This window comes from Lissotriton vulgaris, chromosome 2_1 (assembly GCF_964263255.1).
Source record: "Lissotriton vulgaris chromosome 2_1, aLisVul1.2, whole genome shotgun sequence".
Lineage (NCBI taxonomy): Eukaryota > Metazoa > Chordata > Amphibia > Caudata > Salamandridae > Lissotriton > Lissotriton vulgaris.
Window position 1 is genome coordinate 785,385,559 of NC_141687.1, and position 25,895 is coordinate 785,411,453.

Sequence of the window (25,895 nt, forward strand, 5' to 3'; positions counted from 1 at the left end):
AAAAGCTGTCCTGAAAAGACCTGAAAACAAGCGCAGTCAGTAAGACTTCAAGATGCAATATATCAATCAGACATAATGAACTTGCAAATACACGTAACAGATGTGCAGAAGCTGAAAATAGGTAGAAAGCAAGTCCGTGATTGAGCTTCATGCTGATTTAAGCTTGCAAATCATGTAGCTGTCACGACTTACAACTTAAAATATTATGGAACTTGGTGGTGGGAGCAGAGTAGACCTTTTTTTTCCTTTTATTTGTACGTTTTATTAGATACAAATTACATTAGGAGGAAAAGTGACAGTACATCATCTAATTATACTAAGATATACAGATGTACAAATATCAATTGCATAATCATGGATACAAGGTAAAGTTTGACCTAAATGCACTGATTTAGAAGTAGAATTTACATAAACATCAAACAATACAGGAAAAACCAGAGCAGTGCAGTGCAATGTTATACATGAAGTCACAGTCCATTAAATATAAGGCTTGATATCAAAATAAGGCGGTGGATGCAGCTCAGTACTGGACTAACAAATATCATAAGTTTATATCACATCTAGGTTTTGCAGCATATAACATGTGAACTGGGCCCAAAAGTCTTTAGGTCTGGAGGCTTCTGGCAGTTCTTCCAGCCATTGCGATAATTTAGGTGCACACTTCCCACCCCAATGTTTGGCAACTAGTCGTTTGGCCAGCAATGTAGTGACAAGCACTATACGCCTATTACAAGGCTTAAATGTTTTTTACCCATACCCAATAAGCAGATCTCAGGTGTACTTTCCACAGTTTCGCTTATAATCGCTGTGAGTGTGCGCTTGACACCCAACCAAAATCTATGAATAGAGACAGACACCCAGGAGAGATGCACAAAAACGGCCCCCTCCGTTCCGCATCGTGTCCATTTAGCATCATCACGCAACCCAAACATTTTAAACCACAACGGCGTGTAATACAATTGGTGCAAACATTTGAGGGGATTATAGGGAGGGCCAGTTAGTGCACAGCATTCCAACCAGTCCTCCCAGGCAAGGGGCTTGTCTAATATCTCATTCCACTTATCTAGGGATTTAGAATCATGCGAGAGCAGAGTGTACTTCAGCTACAATTAAGACCAGAGAATTGAACTCGTATAAAAGATGTTTAAAAAAAAAAAAAGCAATGTTCAAGAATATTGTTGTGGTGAGTTTCATAAAAATAGATTCTAGATTAGTTAAGCTGGACAACGTGGCAAGAAATGCACAGTTACGTTTTCTGGGTGTTTCAATAAATATCTGTGCAGAGGCTTCACATTAAGTGATGGGACAAGTGTTGTTGAATCTGGAAGCCACTATGGGGGTAACTGAACAACAGCTGGTAAAGAGGACATGCAGGATTCATCTGAGGGGCAGACTTTTATAAGCTTCAAAAAAAGGGTGTTTTGCAGAGACCACGAACTTCTTCATTTTGTCGACCTGAGGGGTATATGTACAAGAACTGCCACTAAATAGCTTTAGCGTTAGTTAATGGCAGTTTTCTTTACGTAGCTTATCACCCTGTTAGTGATGTATTCACAATATGCTGCTACATGGCGATAGTAGCAGTTTGCTGTGGTGAAAACTGCCGCTAACACTAGTGTCAAGGTGATAAAAATGTTGGCGTAAGCAGGAGAAAAGTGACAAAAGACCCATTAGTGGCAAAAAACGCACGTTAGTCAGCCCAACATAACTTAATTTGCCTCTAGTGGCAAAAATGGCTAATAGGTCCACCTCCAATGAAAAATAGGAAATAAAACCAATGGAACGCATAATGGAGCAGCCAGGGCCAAGTGCAGTACAGATCAACAACCCCTGAAGACCTCCAACAGCCAGGATGACCAGCCAGACTCCGGGGGAAGAGGAAATGCAGATTCAGGACTACAGTTATGAAACAAGGTGATGCATCACTTATAGCGCCCTCTTTGCAACATCATGGCAGCCAAAACCTTAAAATCGTTGACAGTCCCCGGGGCCCGGAAACCTCGCTGGGCCGGCGTCTGTGTCCTGGAGTGGGGGGCAGAGGTACTGTTGAGTTGCTGGGCCATGGCGGTAAACATTGAGGCATTGGCGATCTGCCTTACCTGGTGACGAAGTCTGGCAGGTCACATGGACAAATGTTGCTGACCTGTGGGAGAAGGCCGCCTGGTGCACCTTGGAGCTGTGAACGGTAGAGGTGCTCCTGCGCCCCAACATAGGGAAGTCTGCATCGCATACCAAGTGCCACCATTACACCGGGGTGCACAGAGGAGATTACCAATTGTGGCCCACACCTCTCTGCATCACAGGCTGGAGGATGTTGCGCTGGCCGGACGCTGTGGACAGTGAGGCCTTTGAGCTGCACCAAACTTATGTGGTGGGAGGGCTGCAAATTCACCGCTAAGGGTTGCCCTGTTGTTTCACCTGCACCTGGAGGTTCCCCAGCGGCCTTGGCGGCAACTGCTGTGCCCAGGCTCGTGAAACCCCACCTGGCTGAGGATCTTGCTGTCTGAGTCACAGATTTGGAAAGAGTGCAGTGAATTGGGCGCTGTTGGCAATGTCCAGGTGAGGAGAAGGTGGGACGCATAGCGGAGGAGGCCTGGGGCGAGTTGGGCCCAGGCCTAGCGCCTGTGGGTTATGTACACCATGCCCTGCGCAATCCTAGCGCTGCGACTGACCTACATCACTGAGGGAACCACACAAGGCTAGTGGGGGACTCCACTAACTGGCTCAAGTCACTGAGATTGGCCATTGGTGACAGTGGGTGGCAGGGGCACAGGGGATGGTCTGGCCCAGGCCCCTGGAAATGCAGCCTGATCTGATTTACTTGCTGGAGAACTGGGGAACACAGAATCTGGTTGTTACTGTTAGATCGGAAGAGGCAACCTGGTGGTGCTGCCTTTCCTTGTTCCCTGTTAGTTTGCTTTTGGCTGTACGTGGTACTAACCCTTAGTGGACTACCTCTTCCCACAGCGCTGCGCCATCTGGTTGCTGCTGCTGTCCCCATCTATTGCTGCTGGTTCCTCTCACCCGGAGGTTAAGTGTTTGAGACCCTCTACCACATGCAGACTCCTGCCTGTGCCTCATCCCTGGTGTTCCAGTGGTAAAGTGTCACTGCTTTGCATTTTGACTGCCCTCCTGTCCCTCTTTTCTGCTGTTCCTGTTCATCCTTCTGCTCTTCCCTGTTGCTTTTCTACCTTTGTGTTTTTTTACTTTGCTTTGTTTGGCTTTGTTTTTCTGGTGCTTTTTTGCCGTTCCTTTTTCCCTATCCTTTCCCTCGTTGCCGCTACGATCCCCTGCATCCCTGCACCCTCCTGTGTCCTCTTCCTTTTTACCCCCTTCCCAGCTGTCCAGCCCTGCAGCAGTACCTAATGGTGGACGCTGTGCAGCCATGTGCAGCAGGCAAGCCACTGGTGCACTGAAGGCAAGCCAAAGGCATGGCCATCTGCGTTCGTCCGCCCCTGTACCATGCCCATCCCCAGGGTCCCTGCCTCTCAGACACTCCACTGCTAAGACACCAGCTCCCTTCCAGCCCTCAATGCTGGACTCCAGGCCTCCTACCATCTAGCATCACCAAAGAATACCCTTGCACCCTGCGCCTGCAGAAACTGCAAGTTCACCTCCTGCCACATCAGCGCCTCTTGCCGCCCACCTGACCAACAGAGCACCCGACCAGCTCAACTGCATCATCCTCAATGTGCAGTCCCTCCACAGATATGCCACAGAAATCTGGGACCTCCGATGATGCCACCTCTTCAGACATCGCCTTCTTCACCTAAACCTGGCCCAACCTCTGATCCGGACAAGACATCACCATGGCCATCCCCGACGGCTACAAAATCACCCACAAGGAAGACCCTGACATTGCCATTGTCTACAAAAGCACACTCTGACTGACCACGCATTCTAATGACCCAACAGCAACCATGGAACACCTCCACTTCCAAACTTAGATCAACACCAACACCACCTTCCATGGCACCCTTGTCTACAGGCCCCCTGGGAAATGAACCTTCATTCACTGATGCCATTGTAGACCTCATCGCACCCCAGGCTCTCCCATCCATTGACTCCATCCTACTCGGAGACCTCAGGATCCACCTGGACAACCCCAGTACCAGAACACCACCCAACTCTGGGGAACCTTGCCAATATCGGACTCAAGCGGCTATTTATCGCACCAACCCTCATAGCCGGACTCACGCTCGAGCCCGTTTTCTTCACCAGCAGGAACTTCAACTACAGCTACGCCACAGAACTCTCCTGGACCGACGATCATTGTATACATCACTCATTCACCACATCCACCGTACACCATCGCTATCTTCGCCCCATCCCCTCTTGCAGCTGTACCAAGGCCCCCGTAGAACTTCTCATCAGCTCCCTCAGCACCACCACTCTGCCAACGCTTACAAAAGGCAACACCACAACGCACAACCTTCACAGATGGCTCTCAAACTGAGCCGACACCCTGGCACCCCTCAAGAAAAGACCATGTAAACAACTCCCCAAGAAGGCCAACTGGTTCACTCCCGCCCTCCACTAGTCCAGACGCACCTGTAGACGTCTCGAGTCGAGATGGAGCCACATCAATCAACTCCTCAACACAGTTACCCTTGCACCATGGTGCAAGGGGGCCTGCGTTGGCGCATGGTAGCCATTGTGCGCCATTGTAGGGGAAAAAGACAGGGAGGCTTAATCCTGAGCCCCTTCCTGCAGTTTATCGCCGCTAGTGTGTAATTTTCTTGATGTACTTGCAGCTTGAATCTTGCACCAATTGACGCCGTATTTACAAAGTGACGCATCTAGGTGACTTTGCGAAACCCCGTGCCACATTATACCTGTGTCGGGTATGATGTATGCATGGTAGGCATTCCCACCAACAAAGCCTTGTAGGATTAGTGCAATGAAGTCTTTACAATTTCACTTCGACAATTCTAGGACACCACTGCGTCCAAACCTTACGTCTGCCTCATGACAGGGGTTAGGGTGTCGCAGTGCCATAAGGATAGGCTGGGCCCATGCATTGTTGGAGACCATCATGCTGGTGACACAACTGTAGCAATGCTAGCAATGCATGATTTAGGACTGCTAAATACATCAGGATTCCAGGCGTATCTGGAATTGATTGCGACATGGAGCGCCGTACATTGAATATGGCCCATCCATGGTGTTGCAAGGAGGGCACAGTGAAAAGTGTTGCAAGCTGTTTTGTCACAGCGATGCAACACTTTTTATGAATGGGGGCCAGGAATGCTCCCTATCTTATTGATAGGGTGTATTTCTGCCCTTTTGTTTTGTTTCAGGGCAGCACAGCAACATTCCTTGCAGAGCTTTCCAGCACCAAAACATCTGAAATTAGGCCCCAAGAGTTTGCACCAATTTAAAGACCAGCTATTTTCTGGTCTTAGAAAACTGCCTCTAACTGGAATTAGCGCAGTTTTGGGGGCTTTTCGCCATATGGGAATTTCATTGTAAATATTGTGAAGTGTCTTAGTGGCAGTTTTTGCACGGGAACGCCCACCTTGCATCTCATTTTCGTTAAGTCCCACTAACAGAAGTGGCGATCGTAAAAATGAATGTTTATGTCAGAAAAGTGCTGCTAACTGCCGTTAGCGGCAACTTGTACATATGGCGATTAAAAAAAAGCTGCTGTAACGTCAAAAAATGACGCTACGGCGGCGTTGAGTTCTTGTACCTATGCCCCGAGGTTGTTTTGCCAGGGCTGCTTTAGGTTAGAGTATTGATCTGACATGATTATGATAAGCAATTCGAAGAATCCATAGAATCTGGGCGCAGAACCTTACCTGATCGAGTTCAGAACCTGGCTGAAGACATCATTTTCCAAGATGACCTCCTGAACTCATTAGTCCTCAATTGTTCCACACTAAATAAATATAAAAATGTATTTACAGTTCATCAGTTTTGCAAGAAGTTTGCTGCCCACCCATGTTATACTAACACTAATTGTACTCTCTATTGCAAGCGGTTCTTGGTCATCCCTACATCATGCACAGTTCTTTTGAAGGTTTCCTGCAAAACGTAGCCAGTGCCTGAAAATCATGGAACACACTAAGATTGTTTGTACTTAAATTATATGTCAAAGTCATTTCTACTGAGAAAATTGCTCTTTAACTTTGAAATATGTCTCCTATTAACTTTAATTACAGGAATATTTACTGGCATAAAAAGACCTGCTTGATAAGTGTTGATTCACATAGCCTTGAACACTTCCACTCAGTGGGACTATGCATGCAGCCATCTTGTGGATGGAGCTGGTGTTCTTACAAATTCCGGATTTCAATACCGTGTAATATATTAGAATGGGCAGTTTGGTACATTATAATAAGATAAGCACATTCAGTTGATATTTTGATTATTCGTGATAACATGGTAGAGATATTAATTTTCACCAGACTGTTATCATGCATAAAATATTGCATTGTCTGCATGTTTATAACCTGCAATCCTATAGTTTGTACTGAGATGCTCCGTCTAATGTTCAATTGTGAAATAATGTCATCAACTGACATTATTATTTTACGTTTCAAAGTACTTCATATGCGGGTCGAACTACGAGGTCTACTGTGCTTGTTCTCGATATGGGAATTTGCATAAGTAATGTATTGATTGCTAGTATTATTATTGCCAATAAGCACTTGCACGTTAGAGCTTCAGCATAAATTCACAGCAGCACATGGTGTATGAAGACATGTCTGCTGCACAGAACTCACTCTCGTTTCATGTTGACAGAGTGATGTCAAATCTCCAAAGATGACCAGACACGTCCACATTGTTGAGCAGAACAACGTGAAAGGGCAAGATGCAGTCAAGTCAGTTCAGCTCGCAATCCAGACACCAACGTTAAACTCAGAGAGCAAGCAAAACAGCAGGTCCAACTCAAGTAAGTTTCAGGATGGAATGTACCTATGTGTGGTTTTTTTTATCATCGTGCAGTGTTTGAAAGGCCAAATGGCCCTCGAGCCTTGTTGTGTTTGTTGATTTAATTCATTTTCTAATTAGGTTTTTTATTAATTGTAGTTAAACTCTGTAGCAACGCTTGGTTTTATGTGTTGTCACATAGTTTATTTTCCAAGTTATTATGAAAACTGTAACACATACAAACTGCACAGAATGTTAAGCAGATTTCTGAGGAAGTGCCCCAGCGCGGCAACACAAGCCCTGTGGCTGCGCCACGCTGCAGCACTTCCAAAGCACAGGAATGTCACATATTTACAATAATATGTTGCATTCCTCTGCTCTCCCCTGCGCTGGCGCACACACAGCTGCCATGTCCCATACCATGGTGCAAGGATGCCTGCGTCAAGGGGGTATTGTGTTTGTGCAGGACGGTGCTGCCCAAAAACAATCACTACAGGCATTTTCCTCTTTCTATAACATTTCTCCTTGTTGCGCCTCCTTAAGCCTCTCCTGGGGAGGCATAGCATTCAGACGCATTTCCAGATTTACGATTCCTCGTAAATCTGGAAAGGTATCTGGTTCCATGGGTGTTGCGTGGGAACACTCACAGCACCACCCATGGAACGTCCCTTTGACGCAAAGTGCTGCGTGTAAAAGGGCCATATTTACAAGGACAGGAAAAGCCAGAGTGGCTTTTGCTGTCCTTGTAAATATGGAGCAGTAAAATACGCCACCAGTACATCACAAAAAAGTGACGAACTGTGGGCGCAGGGGGCTTGTAAATCTGCCCCTCCCTCTCTAGGTTTTTTTGAGTTGTCTATTTTTGTGTGTGTTTTTATTTGTTTTTAGTGGACATATTCAGCGGTCTGAAGGAAGTTGTGGTTACTCAGTGCCACACAAAACTAAACATGTCAACAAATGAAATATTGTGTTCCGTTTTTATAACATAATATTTTGTAAGGCTTTCTATACCACTGTCGCCGTTCACACTCTTCTAACTTGTTAAATAAATATGTGTTGTAACACGTATTAATTCCGTGCATATTAAAATACTGTACAATGCAAGATATGACACATGATTGTGTTAATGCACACTGAAGGGTTCACCCGGTCTTTCAGTGACAATTGTGCTTGATATGTGTAAAGAATGGGTTGTTGGCTAAAGGAATAACTGGCTGTCAAGTTTTTCAACAAAGACAACGCAGCTTTGATTTTATGCTAGGATGCATCTATCTTTTTGTTTACATTGTTTAAAGTGCCTTTAATTAGCATTCGGACTGAAACGTTGTGAGGTGGCGAGCCAATCAGAAAGCTCCCTGTGGGGCAAGTAACTAACGTTATGGGGAGGGACCTAACGCAGGCCTCTGCAGCCTGTTGCAGCGCTGGGAAGCCCCTTACCCTTCAGAGACACCCCCCTCCCCCAGTCAGTCCCAGGCCTTTGAATATATGTGAGCTATGGGAGACACAGGTATCCCGCATCACATTCTGCAGGGGAAGCTATCATTTTTTGTTATGCCATTGGCTATGGTCCTGTTAGGGCGCATCCCTATCAGCTCCCGCCCCACCTGTGTGCACTGTGTAGATGGCCTGAGGAATCCTTCACCCAAAGGACCCTCCCACCAGATCTTTCAGCTTGGCAGCAAACAGAGGTATCTAGGTGTAGAACTGTGACTGGTCTGCTACTAAGGAAAAACAGATTCTCGGACAGCAGAAGTCCTCTCTCTCTCTTTCTACACAGAGAACCCAGCGGCGCCTCTCTCCTACTTTCTCTCCACAAAAGTTATTGTCTAGCCAGGGTCCGGATCACCCACTTGTAAGAAGACACTACAGGCTCATATATTTTGCATGCACTCTCAGAACTAAAGATGACCCTCGGGCTAGATTTATCCACACCTTGCACTGCAGCACAGTCACCAAAAGGTATCCAGCAAAAAATGTTGATTTAGGATTTACTTTGCAGCACAAAAATCTTTTGCTCTGGAAAGTAGCCCTAAAGTAAGGCAAAGTGGTGCTTTGCAATACTTTGCTTCAAGTGCTGTGGGTAGTACATGGGTGTTCCTATGAAACCATTCCCAGTTTTTGATGCAAAACATGCAGGGCTTTGCCACAAGACTGTATGCCTTCTCAAGGCAGAAGCAAAGTTGGACAAAAGTTTTATTTCCCCAAAATGTTCAAAGCTTGTATGTGTGATGCACTGTCAGCACACATGCAAAGTGGGAAAAGGTTACAAGAAAGTCTGAGAATAGTAAAACCTGTGCTAGACTCATGTAGACCTATTTGTACTATAGTGCAAAGGAGTGTACATGGGGTTAGGCAGGAGGAAAGGGCAGAGGATAGCAGAAGCATATATGGGACTTTCCTGCTTCCTCCCTTTCATGCAACTCAATGTATCACAGCCACCTTCTTTGCACTGCTACTTTGCATGAACAAAATAGTACTTTCGGCCCCAAGTAAAAACAAAGGGCCTCATTTATGAGAAATTACGCATCTCTGCGTGAAAGCAGCGATGCGTCACTTCTCAGTGCGCACTCCTTGCGACATTCCTGATGCGTCATATTTAATGTATGATGCATCATGTCGTGAAGAGTTACAGATGCGTCAATATTTCTGACGTATCTGTAAGCGCAACAGTGACGCATTGCTGGAGTGTGTCACAAAAGTGACGCAACTCCAGCAATGCGTCCTTTCACATGGGACAAGCCCCTTGTGAAAGGGCCTGCGTCAGTCTTACGCCTGCTGTGAAGCAGGTGCAAGATTTTTACGCAACGGCGTCCTAAAAGTGACGCAGTGAAATCTCATAGATTTCACTGCGTCACTTCTACGACCCTTCCTTGAGTCAATATGCCCCCCTTGCATACTTTATACCTGGCGCAGGTATAATGTGGCGCAGGGGTTTACAAACTGACGCATTTACCTAGATGCGTCACTTTGTAAATTTGGCGCAACAAGGCTAATTTTTTACGCCACTGGTGCGTCACGAAAAGTGAAGCACCAGTGGCGTAAAAGTGATGCACAGCCTCATAAATGAGGCCCAAAAGATGCAGCAATTCAGACACACCAATGATATGCTCAGTCACAAATCATTTTTTAAATACAGTTCTCCTTATATTTATGTTTTGACCTTTCACATTTCAAATGAATTAGGCAAAAAATAGACTAATAAATTAACAGTTTTACTTTGGTGCCGCTGTGATGATCGATATTCTGAAGATATGCAGTCTTATCGGTGGTCATGAAAGGGTTGATTTGCCACCAATCTTTCTGTGTCACATGAAATTTGTTTGGTAAAATATGTGTGGGCTTATCATGTCCTTTGTGTGAAGGTCTGTACCCTTGCACCACCTCTAGACCGCATGTGTATGTTACAATCATACACAACGTAGAGCTGCATTCTTTATGTGGTTCCCAAAACTAGGAAATAAAGTATATTAAGAGATACATTGGATAATATTTACTACATCTAGGAGGCTTGTATGGAAATATTGAAACAGAAAGCAGCACTTCTTGGGTTTCAGAATCAGGGCTGGACTGGCCGCAGCGGGCACCGGGCATTTCCCTGGTGGGCTGCCAGGTTAGGTGCAGGTTTTGGACCCCTGGGGCTGGTTTTTGTTGCAGAAGGTCAGTAATATCAGCCCCCTGTAACAGAGATGGGAGTGGTGCTTTCCACTAGCACCCACCCCCCTACCCTCGGGGGGCCGTTCGAGCTGTTTACCCGGGCCGGTTTCAGTTCCCAGTCTGACTGTGTTCAGAATACCCAACTAGAAAATAGAAGAAATTCTCTGAACACCTACTCCATTGGCAAAACTAACCCTTAACAAAGAGGGAAGTAGTGAACTAGTTTTTTATCTGTTTGAAACAGATTCTTTGAGAAATCCAACTTGCTTTCTTGTTGGCGCTGGAACCAAAGTGAAGACCAATCTTTCATACGCTGGACTCGTTTGAGAGGACTGTTCACAAGGAAATTCAGCTGAAGAATAGCATTCCACAAGATAATGGTGTTTGATCTCAGTCAGACTACAACTTCAGAATTACGCGATCCTGAGCGAAGTCGGCTAAATTGCATTTAACATACTTTACAATATTGCATTGAAGAAACTTCCAGTCTCCCTTTATCCACAGCGGCTAACAGCAGAAATCTCTTCAGAAGTGCCCTTCCTTTTCGTCCTCTTTTTCAGGAAGAGAGAAGAACCTGAAGATTGCCTCCTCAAGAGCATTGACCTACTTTATTCCCAATAATTCAGACAGTCACACAGCATATGACAATGGCTACGAAGCGATGTAATGTATTGTCATTGCCGAAGATAATCCAGTGGAACTTGAAAATCGGAGGCTTGCTAAACATATCCCAGAACAACTAACCTGAATAAATGTTAAAGCTTCCTGGTGCTGTTTTAAGTAATTGGAAATTTTGGGGCACAAAAGTCAACATTTTGCGGCATTAGTGTGGCGCTTTAATTTACTCATAATGTAAATGTAAATGTAAATTTCATGGTACTTATAGAGCGCACTGTCACCAGACGGTCACCTTGCGGTGTCACCTATTCGGCTTCCTGGCGCTGATACTCATACCGCTGTGGAACCCCTCCTGGCTTTCCCTGTGAAGTGTCCACTCCTGGGCACCCCCAGGGTGAAGCCAAGCATCCTTAGCGCTGTTGGGGCCAGTGTGGAGGCTAAGCAAGCTATTGCCCAGAGTTGCAGCGTGGGGCCCGTGATAAGAATAGGCACCGAGGCGAGAATTAACAGGTCCGAGGAAATTGAGCCCGAGACCCCGCCGAGGCGGGAATCAAACCCTGGTCCCTGGCCAGAAATCTGCATCAGGGTCTGCCACTCTAACCATTGAGCCACACTCCTCCATAATCATTCCCCTTCAGCCTTAAATCAATGGAAACTGTTTTAGCAGAGTATTTCACTTTGGAGTGTTTGTTTCCTATATTCACCTTTGTAGTAGCATTCTGGAGCAAAGGTTAAGCCAAGCATAATAGCAAAGGGTTGCTAGCCATCCTGTTTTCTGTAGCCTTGTGCTGCCTGTGGCTAGCGGTACCAATTCCCAGAGCCATCTGCTGTAGGACACCAAATGCCTCTGGTGTGAACGTCCTTCTATACTGAGGCGAGTGTTCACAACGATAGCGCTACAGTGTCTTTGTACATGGCACTATTAACATAAGACCGCCTATCCAAAATGAAGCATCCCAAAAAGCGCCACACCTGGTTCACCTCCACTTCTGCCCGGGATTGTACTGTAGACCCCAATGGCGGGTCCACCCTTCAAAAATTCTTACTTCGTAATAGGCCACATTTTATGGCCCTCTGGGTATTTTAGCATTTGGCAACTGCTTCTGCCACTCTACAAAAAGTACTTGGTAAACAAGGCTCCATGTCAGCATCTCAGTGTAAGGAGCAGACTCCTCTTCCCCCGCCCCCACTTCGCCTCAGAGTGTAATGCACGGTTCCATTCTCTTTGTTAAGAGACAAAGGGGCATATTTACTAGAAACTGGCAGAGGGCGGTGTTATGCCAAAATCGGTAATGCCAAGCTCTGTCCGTTTCAAAACGAAGGGATGCACCGTATTTACAAAACGACGGCGGCGCACCCCTGCGTTTCCCCTAGTAGAAGCTGCCTAGCGCCAGCGCAGCCACCCTTGCACCATGCTGCAAGGGTGCCTGTGCTGCAGGGGTGATTGTTTATGTGTAGGAAGAAGCACCTTACTGCACAGAAACAATCTTTACAGGCCATTTGCTGTTTCTATGTGTGCACACAAGGAAAGAGCAAAATACAAGGAGAAATGAAACATTTCTCCTTGTATCGCCTGCCTAACACCAGGTATTCCCTGGCGATATTTTTGGCGCTGTCCCATACCTTGTAAATATGGGGCAGCATCAAAAAGCAATGGGTGTTGCGGCGGAATGCCCACTGCACCACCAATTGCACCCCCCTTTCACGCTAAGTGCTGCGGGAAAAGGGGCATTATTTACAAAGGGGCTTAAGCCACATTAAGTGGCTTAACGTCTCCTTGTAAATGAGGCGAATTACTTAACGCTACAGAACGTTGGAAAAGGTGACGTTCTGGTGGCTTTCACTCCTTGTAAATATGCCCCAAGGAGTTGACAATACACTGCGCAGCGAGACCACCTGTATGAGGCATGGAATTGTATGGACCCATAGACCTATGCCTGATGTCTCCCTGCTGTTCATGGCAGACTCCCAACTGTCTGACCATTCAGCACAGAAAAGCAAACAAACACTTTGTGGGAAGGAGTCCTGGCCAGACCTGCCTCCTCCCGCACTACTGAAAGGGAGCTAACTGCAGGCATCGTGTACCTTTTGCAGTAAAATCGTGATTCGCGAAAACCTGCAGTGTCGGTTTAGTGCACTGGAGTAGATGCTCTTCTGTATCTTGGTTGAAAGTAAATAATCCAGACCTTTTTATTTTTACAGAAGAAAGATTAATACTTTTAAGAAGCTCTTCGCAAAACATAGATTTGTGGCAATTTAATTAATAACGGAAAAACCTATGAAAACACACTGCCATAAAGACAGTATCCATTGCCTTTTGAAGGTCTTAAGGTATTGGCTTGCAGAGAGAGAGCTTTCTGAGAATTTAGCACTATGCATTGAAGCATTCATCACCTCTGCGTCATGAAATCTGAGGCCACCCGTGATATCTACTTTGTTGTTACTTACTTTTATACAATACAAATACATACTTTAAGTTATCATCACATTCATATTTGATGCTAGACAAAATCAGAAAGAACCAATCCGTTAATCACAGCCAGTGCATAGTTTTAGCAGACAAAACACTAAAAGTCTTCATCATTTGTTATGTGTGGTAATCATGGTATCTGCCTCTACTTACAGGACCAGGAACAACTCCCACTGAGGATGTGATGTATTGAAATGTATTGATTATTGCACCTCCTTGTTCTTCATGGCTTAATTGGTCATCTAGCAATTGATGGAAGCTGACAAAAAGCGTTAGCTTTACATGGTTTGGCGCAGATTAAAAACCCTCATTTTAACAACCACGTTGAGGCCTACTGCAAATATTTCACTGGTGATATACAAAAGAAACCCATTTTAGGGAAAGTATTTGCCCCTTGGAGCTGGTGTGCACGGCTTCCATATCCCTGGGCTTAGATTTTCAATCTGTTCACTCACTATGCCTAAACATTTCCATCTTGAGACCAGAAAGAATCGGCTATTACTAAAGTGGACCGAGAGAGACTTTGTGTCCTATAGATGTCCTGCCGGGATCCACTCAAACCAAAGTGTAAACTTTAAATTGATACTCACCAATTGCAACTGGTGGAAATTCAGAAAACCTGCTTGATAATCATCTGCAGGTGGATCACGAACTGGAATGGATGGAAAGCACACTTCTTCATAAGCGGTGTGCTCTGTAACTGGAATGAGAACGACCTGGGCATGATCACACAGCTAACCTGGTTCATGTGTAGGGTCACAAAAGAACAACTGCATTGTGTAATCCCCTCATGTTAACTGAGATTGTCGACTGCCAGTTGACCTATGCTTTCGGGTCACAACAGATGGTGCTTGCACTCAACCATCACTTCCACTCAACCATCACTTCCACTCAACCATCACTTCCACTCAACCATCACTTCCACTGTTTTAGGCAATTGGTAAAACAGCTCAGCTGTATTGCACCACCTGTGTGACTCTATGGGTATGTAACTATAGTTGTTGTCACCAAATACCTGCTTGCTTCTCCAGAGGACAACGTTTTGATACATTAAATGGGGTGTGCGATATCCCGCCCGCTACACCTCATCATCTTCCTTCTTGCCCTCTTCGATGTCGGTGAGCCTCATCAAATTAGTGCGTATTGTTTCTGTGCTCTGCCGCCATCAAATGCACTGAAGCTGCATGATAAATGTAAATCTCCTCAGTTTTATTGGTAGCATATAAAATCCCAAAGACATGCTACTCGCCAGCAGGGGGCGTTATGCCAGAACGCTGCATACAAATAACCATCTGGCATAAATATCATGTCATAAATATCATTTAAAAAAGCATTGTCTGATTTTCCACTATTAATTCAATAGGACAATATTTTGTACACAATATTAATGTCAGATTATATTCAGACTATAATGTTATGGTGGCCCAGCAGGAGTGATGTAATACCTTCAAAGACTGGAAGAAAGAAGTAGCATTCATGCCTTTAAACTCCCATGCTTGGGTACAGATGCATAGCTGTGTGGGGCTCTTAGTTGATTGTTAATGATCATATATACATATGTTAATTTGATCATATATACGAATGTTAATTCTTAATAAAAATATGATTGATGACAGGGCAGAATTTGGTCCACATGTGACCTTATCTGTGTGTTCCTGCGAAGCTACTGGAAAACTAACAAAGAACCTGTGATATAAGGTATACCTCAGAAACTATGGGGCATATTATCAAGCCTGGGCAATAAAATTATCGCAGCTTTATCAGCAGGACACTGCTGATATAGTGACGATAATGGGCTTGATAATATGCTCTATGGAATTCCAATCGAAGCTCATGTTAAATGTGAAGGACATCTAACATGAGCTTCGATTGGAATTCCATAGAGCATATTATCAAGTCCAGTATCGCCACTTTATCTGCAGTTTCCTGCCGATAAAGCGGCGATAATTTTATCGCCCAGGCTTGATAATATGCCTCCAGATTCTTTCTTTTCCAAAGACTTGCACCATTTCTTCAAAATAACCCTAGACTGTTTGTGAATATGCTTTATGAGGAATTTAACAAGGCCAGAGAGCACATGATGACGTCGTTCATTTGTGGCAACTACATAATAGATTGCTGGAGTTGTCAGACAGCAGGATCGAAATAAAATAAAGAGTAACCATTTCCTCTCCATTCTCTATTCAGTGGCTTGCAGTCAAGGGAGTAGCCAGAAAACTAAAATACCTCCCACTTTGAACTAAATGTGTGATGGCACCAAGCAAGCGAAACAAACGAGGCCATAGAAGAGGCCCCTTATTGCTTTCATCCAAGCATGTATCCATTTATCCTTTCACCCTTCCATACATCCACTGATTTTCATCATTTCATCTTTACATTCTGTCATCAAATAATTATTTAATTCATTATTCAATCTATTCCTGTTCCATCCATTTATCAACTCTGCCATCCAGTCATCCGCTCTGCCATCCATTGGTCCGTGTATCCATCCAACCGTCCATTGGACAGTTTATCCATCCACACATCAATCCATCCATTCTGCCATTCATCCTTCTATCTGTTCACTCTGCTATTCATCGATTCTCTCTGCCACCCATCCACCCATCCATCCACTCTGCCATCCATCTTACTATCCATCCATATGTTATGTTAGGTGCTCTTTTAAAACGCTTGAATACCAAAAAGGCATCTTGGCGCTAGCTGAAGTAACAGAATCCCCGGAACCAATAAGGGGAGATTTAGCAAGAAGTTAAAAGAAATGACTTTAGGGATTTTCTGAAGATTAGGCATGGTTCTGGTGTGCAAGGGAAGGACCATGCAGGCCTTTGACGCTCCAAGCTCAAAGCCTCTGCTGCTACAATCCGCAGGCTAAAATCTGGGGATTGCCATCACTTTGGCAGAGCGTAGGCTGCCAGGTGAATGCTAGGAAAAGCTATTGCTCAGAAAAACCGGTCCTTTCTAGTGTAGTGCTTTATACACCGCACATAGTGCTTTGAAGGTGATACCCTTCCTAATGGGGAGCCAGCGTAGTTTCCAGACTACCTTAGAAACGGTTTGGTACTTGGGGATCTTGCAGAGAATGCGGACAGCCGTATTCTTTCTGCACGGTCTGCAATTTATTTGGTCCATGCTGGTGCGCATTCAAATATAACCCATTGCAGTAGTCGATCTTCACAGCACCGGTAAAGCGACCGCTGTTTGCTGCAAGTAAGCAGGGATGAAAGGAAGAATTTTCTTGATCATTTTAAAGGTGAAGAAGGCGGCAGATGTCACTGCACTAACCTGATTGACATAAGGCAATTTGTTGTTCAGAAGAACTCCTGGGTTCTTCACCAATTTCACTGTAGAGGGGTGTAAACCTAGTTCTAATGGACCACTATTGAGGAGACTAGAAGGAAGGATGAGCCCCAAACAGCAATACCTCCGTGTTACTAGAGTTAAGTTTAAGGCAGTTCATAGCCCTCCAAGGACTGCCTGCCTTCATTCAGTCACAGAATGCGGAGGCAACATCCTTTTCCTTTGTGGTTAGTGAAACGATGATTTGTATGTCATTGGCATAGAAAGTCAATGTAAAGCCTTAAAAGATTGAATCAGTTCTGGCAACGGGGTGACATACATATTAAAGAGAGTAGGGCACAGCGAGGACCCCTAGGGGACCCCGTACAGAAGAGAGAAAGCAGGAGAGGTGAATTCACCTAATCGAATCGATTGCAAGTGATTGGTGAGGAAAGAGTTTAACAACTCCAAAGCTGTTCTGATGACCCTGATCCTGCCCAAGCAATCCATCAGAGACTGGGATTCACTGTGTCAAAGGCTGCTGACAGATCAAGCAGGATCAAGGCAGTTTTGCCTCCCTGATCAAGTGATATCCTGATCTCTTTAGTTGCTTAAATGAGTGCAGTCTCCGTACTGTACCCAGCACAAAAGCCGAATTGGGTGGCATCTAGGAGGTTGTTAGTGGTAAAGTGCTCCACCAGTTGTTTGTTTAGACCTTTTCAATAATATTGGCCGGCAATGGAAGACAAGAGATGGGGCGATAGCTACTAGGGTCACGTTAATCATGTGAAGGTTTTTCTATTAACGGTAGAACCAACACTGTCTTCCAGGCTGATGCGAAAATTCATGAATGCACATTAGTTGGAAAATGTTAGTCAGTATCTGCCTAAAAGTTTTGGCTGCGAGGATGGCAACTCTGGGAGGGCAAGGGTTGCATGGTGAGCCCAATTTCGAGGATTTAATCTGTTTCATAAGCTCATCATTAGACGGTGATATGAAGTGGCTAAGTGAGGAACCCATCTCGGTTCGTATGGGAGACATCCAAGCTGAGGAGGATGAGAGGAGAAATTATTTTAGATGTATTGAATCTTGAGGCAGAAAGCCTCAGCCGCAGAGTTACAAAAGAACTGGGTACAATCTTTAGGAAAAAAGGGAGCGTTGGTAGTACGAAAGTCATTAACAATTCTTTTGAGGAGTTTGCCATGGCATCGATTTTGTTGGTGAAATAGGATGATTTTTCCTTGCGAATTAGCGTCTTATATCTAGATAGACAGATCTTATCTTTGAGCATTTCTGAATCGCAGGATCTGACTCTTCCTCTTTTCTCTTGTCTCGTAAAGGCCTCTTCGCAGGATCTGACTCTTCCTCTTTTCTCTTGTCTCGTAAAGGCCTCTTTAAGGGCCCTTAGATCATCAGATAACCATGGAGTAGATAGGTAATCTTGTTTGACCTTGGTCCTTTTCACAGGTGCCAAGATGGTGCTGGCTGAATCTAGCCAGTTTGTGTACTGCAGAACTGCAGTCCCTCAGTCCCTCATTCTCTGCTATCCACCCTTCCATCTACCCACTCTGCCATCCATCCCTTTGCCATATTTCCACTTTGCCATCCATCCATCCATCTAGCCATCTATTCATCATACATTCATCCACACCGTCATGCATTTGTCCATTCACTCTGTCATGCATTCACTTGTCTTTTCACATACTCATCCATCAATCCTTTTAGTCTGCCATTCTTTCACCTGTCCATCTACCGAGCCTTCCATGTATTTGTATGTATTTACATTTTATAGAACAAATTATGCTGATATGCATCAAAGTACTACCACCGGAATAGAAGCTGCAGAAAAGCTGCCTATTCTCCCTTCCACAATCATGGAAGGGAGAATAGGCTACTTTTCCATAGCTTATGGAAGGCAAAATGAGAAATTAAACTAGCAATGTGGATCAGAAGCTTGTTCCACAATTTAGCCGCTGCTAAAAAAGGTGCGATCAACCCATCTAGCCTTCTGGAACCTAGGCGTGTTCACGTTCCTTAGAAAGAATATTGATCTGAGGGATAACGGCCCGTGGAGGTGCAGCACCTGATGGACCAAACAGAGCACTTTAAAGGTCATCACTTTACTCTGCCAACCTTTAACCTGTCCATTCACCTATCCATTCACTTATCCTTTTATTCACTCATCAATTTACCCACTTATCATTCTACCCAGTCATTCATCCACCCACCCACTCACCAATCCATCCTTTACCTTTCCTTCTATTCATTATTCCTTCCATCGTTCCCTTTTTTGTTTACCCATCTTTTGTTGTCCCTTGATCCTGCTTGCTCTTCTACTGATGGTGTATTCCTTTATAGCAGTAATTATCAGCTTTTTGTCTGCCGAGTTGCATAGGGAAGATGCCCATAAAGAACCCCACTCCACTGTAGGTGTTAAAGCGGGGGTTTACAACGCCCTTACTTGCAGTACCAATGTTCATGAAAATATACGACTGCAATGCCCCCACTCCTCATACTTAAGTGTCTTTTTGGATCGTATGTTTGAATTGTAACCCATAGGGTAGGGTTTGGATCCATGTTTCAGTGAGTACGACAAAAACATATATATGGGACTTTCTGTCTTGGGACACCCACCATCACATTACTGTTCGTCGATGCGCATAAGCTGTTCATATCATATCTTGTCATGTGGGGATACTGACGGGGTTGGAGGATACGAACTAGAAACCTGGTAGGTCCGATTAATCTTATTGTAGACTAGCAGCCCGTCCCGACGTTGTCCGGGTATGAATTGATGCCGGTCAGTAGTATATTGTTTTGTAGGATGTCGTTTTGATAGCACTTCTTATCTGTGACAGGCCTGTGAAATGCTCCCATTCACAGTGCACTGCTGATGCACTTAAGAGTGCGCGTTTTGTAGTGTGTGAACTCGAGTTTCCCTACTTTATTTTTCCTTGCAATATTATATAGCGCGAACTCGACAACATGGCATGAGCACAATTTACATTACAGAAGAACACACTCATTTGTGGTAGGCACGGGGAGACAGAGCGATTTGCCTGGAATCACAGGATGTAGCTCTCAGGCTCTAAAGATCGCAATTCTAGAACTTGTGGCGGGAGGTGTGCCTAAAAGTGTATGTCGGTGCTGGCCATCAATGAGAGAGACCTGTGCATTTTTCAAATGGGTGGTGAAGAAATAGGAGTATGTTGCTGGAGATGTGGGCCGCCGTGCCACCAATGTACTTACCAGGGGAGGGTAAACACCCATTATTCCGCAACTTTCTTTCCGCATACCATTACGAAAGTACCATGACTCCACAATGTCATTATAACGCATGGCATTAAATTTTATATGCTTTTACCACGCATACATTTACAACAAAATTCGTTGTAAATGCATGAATGGTAAAAGCATGTTTTTTTAAATGTTTGGATACGGTAAGTATGGGTATAGGGGTATATGTTTTGTGGTACTGAGGAATATGTTTTGGGGTGTTTGGGTATTTTAAGGGTTCAGATATAGTTTTGGGTTATGGGGTACAGGGGTAGTTTTAGGGTTTAGGGATAGGTATGGGTTTTGGGGTACAGGGGTATTTTTAGGGTTCAGGGCTAGGTTTGGGTTTTGGGGTATAGGTGTATTTTTAGAGTTCAGGGGTAGGTTTGGGTTACAGGGGTATTTTAAGGGTTCAGGGCTAGGTTTGGGTTTTGGGGTACAGGGGTGTTTTTAGGGTTCAGGGCTAGCGTTGGGTTTTGGGGTACAGGGGTATTTTAGGGTTCGGGGTAGGTTTGGGTCTTGGGGTACAGGGTTATTTTTAGGGTTCAGGGCTAGGTTTGGGTTTTGGGGTAAAGGGGTATTTTTAGGGTTCAGGGGTAGGTTTGGGTTTTGGGGTACAGGGCTATTTTAAGGGTTCAGGGCTAGGTTTGGGTTTTGGGGTACAGGGGTATTTTAGGGTTCAGGGGTAGGTTTGGGTTTTGGGGTACAGTGGTATTTTTAGGGTTCAGGGCTAGGTTTGAGTTTTGGGGTACAGGAGTATTTTTAGGGTTCAGGGGTAGGTTTGGGTTTTGAGATACAGGGGTATTTATAGGGTTCAAGGCTAGGTTTGGGTTTTGGGGTACAGGGGTATTTTTAGGGTTTAGGGATAGGTTTTGGTTTTGGGGTACAGGGTATATTTATAGGGTTAAGATGGGTTAGTGTTTAAGTGTGTTGGGGTATTTTAAGGAGTACGGGTGGGTTATGATTATGGGGTGCAGGGGTATTTAAAGGGAGCAGGGTGGGATTAGCAGACAATATGAGACATGGCATGAAGGGCATAACGTACCACACGCCCCCAGCGTTTGTCACGCCCACAGCACAATGCAGACACGCCCACAAGGGACTACTTTGCTGGCTCGGTTCTTTTACCTGTTAAATGTATATGGTGGGAATCTGCATAGCTTATGTCCTTCTGCTGCAACTGCCCTTTCCAACGCTGTATTGGGTGTTGTGATTGGTGCTGTGGTTCCTGATTTTACCCGCCTCAAAGGTTTGGGCTCTCTCTTTATTATATTAGTATAGATTGTAATTCTACTAATAAATGCCTAGCATATAAACCATAACATACAAGGTTGTAGTTTGGTTTTCCGTCATGATGAAGTTAAAAAAACATCAATAAAATAGATTGAAAGAAAGAAACAGATGTATGAAACAAAATTAAATCATTTATTTCAATTTTATTGTATTTTAATTGCATTTATATAGCGCTTACTACCCCTGACGAGGCGTCAAAGCGCTTTTTCGGCAGGTAGCATGCTACTCCAGGACCCATAGAGGATTAGTGTTGAATTAGTATAGTGAAACATGCAAGTATATTTTATCTGGTGGATAGGTTAGTCAGTTATTTGGATATGAAATGATAGCAGAAGGATAGAGTAGGACAAAGGTTTGTATTTATTTATCGCTTGTTGACGCACGCTATTCCGGAAGCCTATAAAGGATTAGTGGTGAATTAATATGGTGAAATATGAGGTAATTTCAGTGGTGGATATTAGTCTGTTACTTGGAGTGAGAAGGATAGCGGAGGGATAAAAGGGGAAGAAAGATTAGCATTCATATAGCACGTGTTACCCCTGATGGGTGTTGAAGCGCTTTTCTGGCGAGTAGCATGCCACTCCAGAACCCATAAAGGGTTTGTGTTTAAAATTAGTATAGTATAAATATCAAGTCATTTGAGTAGTAGATATGTTATTCAGTTATTTGGGCAGTATATTAGTATGGTTGAATATGGAATTTGAGAAGTGAACAAGTTAGTCTGTTCATTTTGATTGAAAAGGATAGTGGAGGGATAAAAGAGGGAAAGGTTATTTTTTTAGGTCTTAGCAGTAGGAAGAGAAAAGGGCAGCATTTCTGGCCCTAGTCCCGAACAGGCTCAAACAGGCAACTACCCTTGTCCTCTCCGCCCTTAGCCTCGATGCCCGGGCTGAGACGCACTAACCCTGGCCTCGTGTAGCCCTAGTAACCAGGTGACCCTTTCAGCCAATGGAAACCTTAGCCCTAACATTATCCAATCACAACACTAGCCCTAAAATCTAGAACCAATAGGAGACCAGGACCTTACTACCAATCTTAGCCCTAGTCTGAACACCCAATCAGTTCTAAAACCCTGATCTCTACGTCCAATAAAGGCCTTAGCCCTACCAGTAGTCCCAACCCAAGTCCAAGCAGCCAATGGTACAGGTAGCCCTAGTCCCTACTTCCAATAGAAATCCTAACCCTAGCCCTAGTCCCAACCCTACAATGATTGAATCACAGACCCAGAAACCAATCAGAACCCTCAAATACCCAACCAATGAGTAGATTAACCCTAACCCAATAGAAACACCAGATACAACCACCAATCAGTGTACACATGTGCCAACAACTAGCTGACCATATAAGGTCCCAGCGACCTCAGACAAGGTTTGCTGGCCAGGTAGTTGGAAGTTGCTTCTCCTGTTCAGAATCTCCTAGGAGACAGACAGGCTCAATCCACACTTTGGACTTCTGCAGGAAAAGGCTTCACTAACTCGAAATCTAACAATACTGTTTGAATGAAACTTTACTCCCCCTGCTGGCCAAAAAAGGAAGTACACAGGCCCCAGTAAATACAGTTTAAACAGCTCACAGAAGCACCCTCTGATGTAGAATATCCCTGTTGCTGCGGGGGGGGGGGGGGGGGGTGGAGGCAGGGGGGCTGCACACAGGTCTTAGCACAGAGCAAAGGAGAAATTTGGAGGGAAAACAGATTTGTCACCAAGGATTGAGAGGGACAAACTACAGAGGTTGGACTGCAAATCCCACAATTCAACACGTTAAATGCAAGCAATTATGGGCAGGGAAAACCACAAGTTTAAAACACAAAACAGGTGATAAACTATGCAATCACAGGCAGGTCAAAACTGCAATTTTAAACTGTAACAACCACAGGTCTGAGTTCGTTGGGATCATTACTTTAGTGAATGTATGGGGAAAATAGGACAATGGATTATAGGAAAACCTATGTTTCCGGGATGAACGTGCTAGGAATTTAGCAAAGAGTTACATTGAGCGTTGAAATCTAGCTATCTATCCTAGTAAATATTGATTGCTGCATCCACAAGGGCCATGGGGAGCTGCTCTCCTTTCGATGATTGTTGGATCTACTTGGAAGCGTACCAATGAAACTTTGATTCAGTCTTTGCCGATTACAAGAGCCAAAGTTGTTAATGTGTTAATCACTGAGAATGTATTTTCATTGGTTGTTGTTTGCGTTTCACATGCTTTGTAGATCCGACCTAGACTTGTGTTTGTAAAGCCATGCTAAATGTGTACCCACAAACATTAAACCACATATTGTTTCACTCTGCTCAGCATATGTACTCTCATATCAGAAGCCTCCTCATGAAACTCAAACTCAATGAGCACAACATTGAGATTCTTACACTATCACCACAGAGCTCCATGGTCCTCCCACAAGAATAGTTTAAAAAACGTCAGACCCTTAACTTTTACCTTAACATAGTAAAATCAGAGAAATTACTTGCCTCACGCTGGACACACAACTAAACGTTGACAACCACATCAGGAAAACCAATAGAACTGCCAGATTTCAACTGAAGATCTGCCTTTCAGTCCCCCCAAAACATGTCAGAAACAGCATACAGGCATTGATGATATCTGGCACTCAATATGGGGAACACCATTGTAACCAGAGTACCTAAAATTCCACCCTGCCCCTCTCAAAGCCATCCTCCACCCCACAACCAAAATTATACCTGGGACGAAGAAATATGACAAAGTACACTTGATCTTAAGTCTCAAACATGGCTTACACCTGAAGCTCGATCTACCTGTACGCCTTTCTGTCTTACAAATAAGGCCGTTCACCTCAACTCCCCCATCTCACAAAAAATGGGGTATCAGATCTTTAAATCTAAGCTCAAAGAAAATGTACCTAACCAGACAGACATATTCTCAATAACCCATCAGAAGCTATTTCCTCCTCTTTTTTCCCTAATGATAATCTTACATCTGTCCTTTTTAAGACTTGTGCATCCATGTTTGTCTATAACAAGTTGCATTAACACTCTCAGTATTATGCGTATACTCTTAATCATAATTTTCTATGTCGCAAAACAACTCTTAAACTGTATCATGTGTCTGCTAGTGTGATTTCCTATAATGTCGTTCTGTGTTTAGATTAATTATATCTAATGTATTGCGCTGTTACCTGTCTGTTGTTTAGTAGTGCCATATCAACAACTAAATAAAATGTCTGATCGAGAAATCTCAATAAAAACTGGTGTTTGCTTTAATCCCACAGACGTGTAGAAGTGTACATTTGTCTTCTGCATCTCGAGATTGGTATCCTAAAATGGTCTACTGATAATGGCATGACATTTTTGGTGTAACTACTGAATTTCTTATTTTGGGAGGTGAGGAAGGGATTGGCATTGGCATTGCAACCATTCGGTCTCCTCATGATTTTTAGGGGAATTAGATTTTTCTTTTAGCAAACATTCACTCCTGAGTAAAAGCACCATAAGTCCCATTGGACAAAGTTTTTCCGGTTAATTTATTGGCTTTTTTATCGTTATTATTCAGCAAATGGCTGGTCTGGGTGTCTCTACAGCCCTTTCAGCATGCTCTGTGGCCAATCCGTAAGCACACTTGCTCTGAGCCCACGTATTCACAGCACATTTGCACATGACCAAATGTTTTCCAGGCACCTGGTGTTTCGTCTGACACCATGGTGCCCCTCGACCCCTTAGACCTTATGCCTCCAGAATTTAGTGTGCTTGAATTTGTCAGGTGAAGGACTGTGACAAAAACGGATGCAGCACTGCATTGTTGGGATCCCTAGACATTCGTGTGTGTTTTACTCCTGCCTTTAAAACCTTACTATTCTTACAGTAAATGTATTGAAAAGGTAATTAGAGAACGGACAGACACATTTTAGATTTTTCAGATTATATTAGCACTTATCAAGTAACAGTGTTGGAGGGTGATGGCTCATGCAGAGGAAGTCAATAATTATAAAGGACACTAGGTCAGAGACATTTGTTGCACCACCTTCACGTATTTGAAGTGGAAGTACATGCAACACTGAGTTCCAGTAAAGAAGTATTTTATTCAGTTGCTGCTCCTTTTTAGGTCTCGCCTAGCTATCGCGTAAGCAATGCTCTGCGAGATATTAAGTAAGGGGCTTCTGAAGTGTTCCCAAAAGCTTCAGGCGGATCGGATACAGTGCATGTGCACCGGGCGCGCGCACCTTTTGTCAGCCTGCGTGATCTATTTCGCTGCCGCTTTGATGTTCTCAGTGAGCCCCGTGGCTCAACATCAAAGCGGCCGCGAAAGTGATCACCATTTGCCATCCTTCCTGCCACCAGGCACAGGCCTGTTGTCTCATCTCCCAGGAAGTACTTTTCACCCTCATCAAAAAGTCTCCTGACTCTCAGACAGGGGTAAATACATTTTTAAGAATTGATTTCCGCAGTATATTCAG

General features: G+C 44.3%; 1 protein-coding gene across 2 annotated transcripts in view; it reads left to right on the top strand.

Annotated features, from left to right (window-relative positions):
- The window catches only part of MAP3K20 (mitogen-activated protein kinase kinase kinase 20), a 1,049,056-nt gene that overhangs the window by 1,016,639 nt on the left and 6,522 nt on the right, over window positions 1-25,895 (top strand). For both annotated transcript variants that reach the window (XM_086956144.1, XM_086956145.1), the window contains exon 19: window positions 6,748-6,898. In XM_086956144.1, the coding sequence (XP_086812270.1) occupies window positions 6,748-6,898 (151 nt within the window). The remainder of the gene's footprint in view (window positions 1-6,747; window positions 6,899-25,895) is intronic.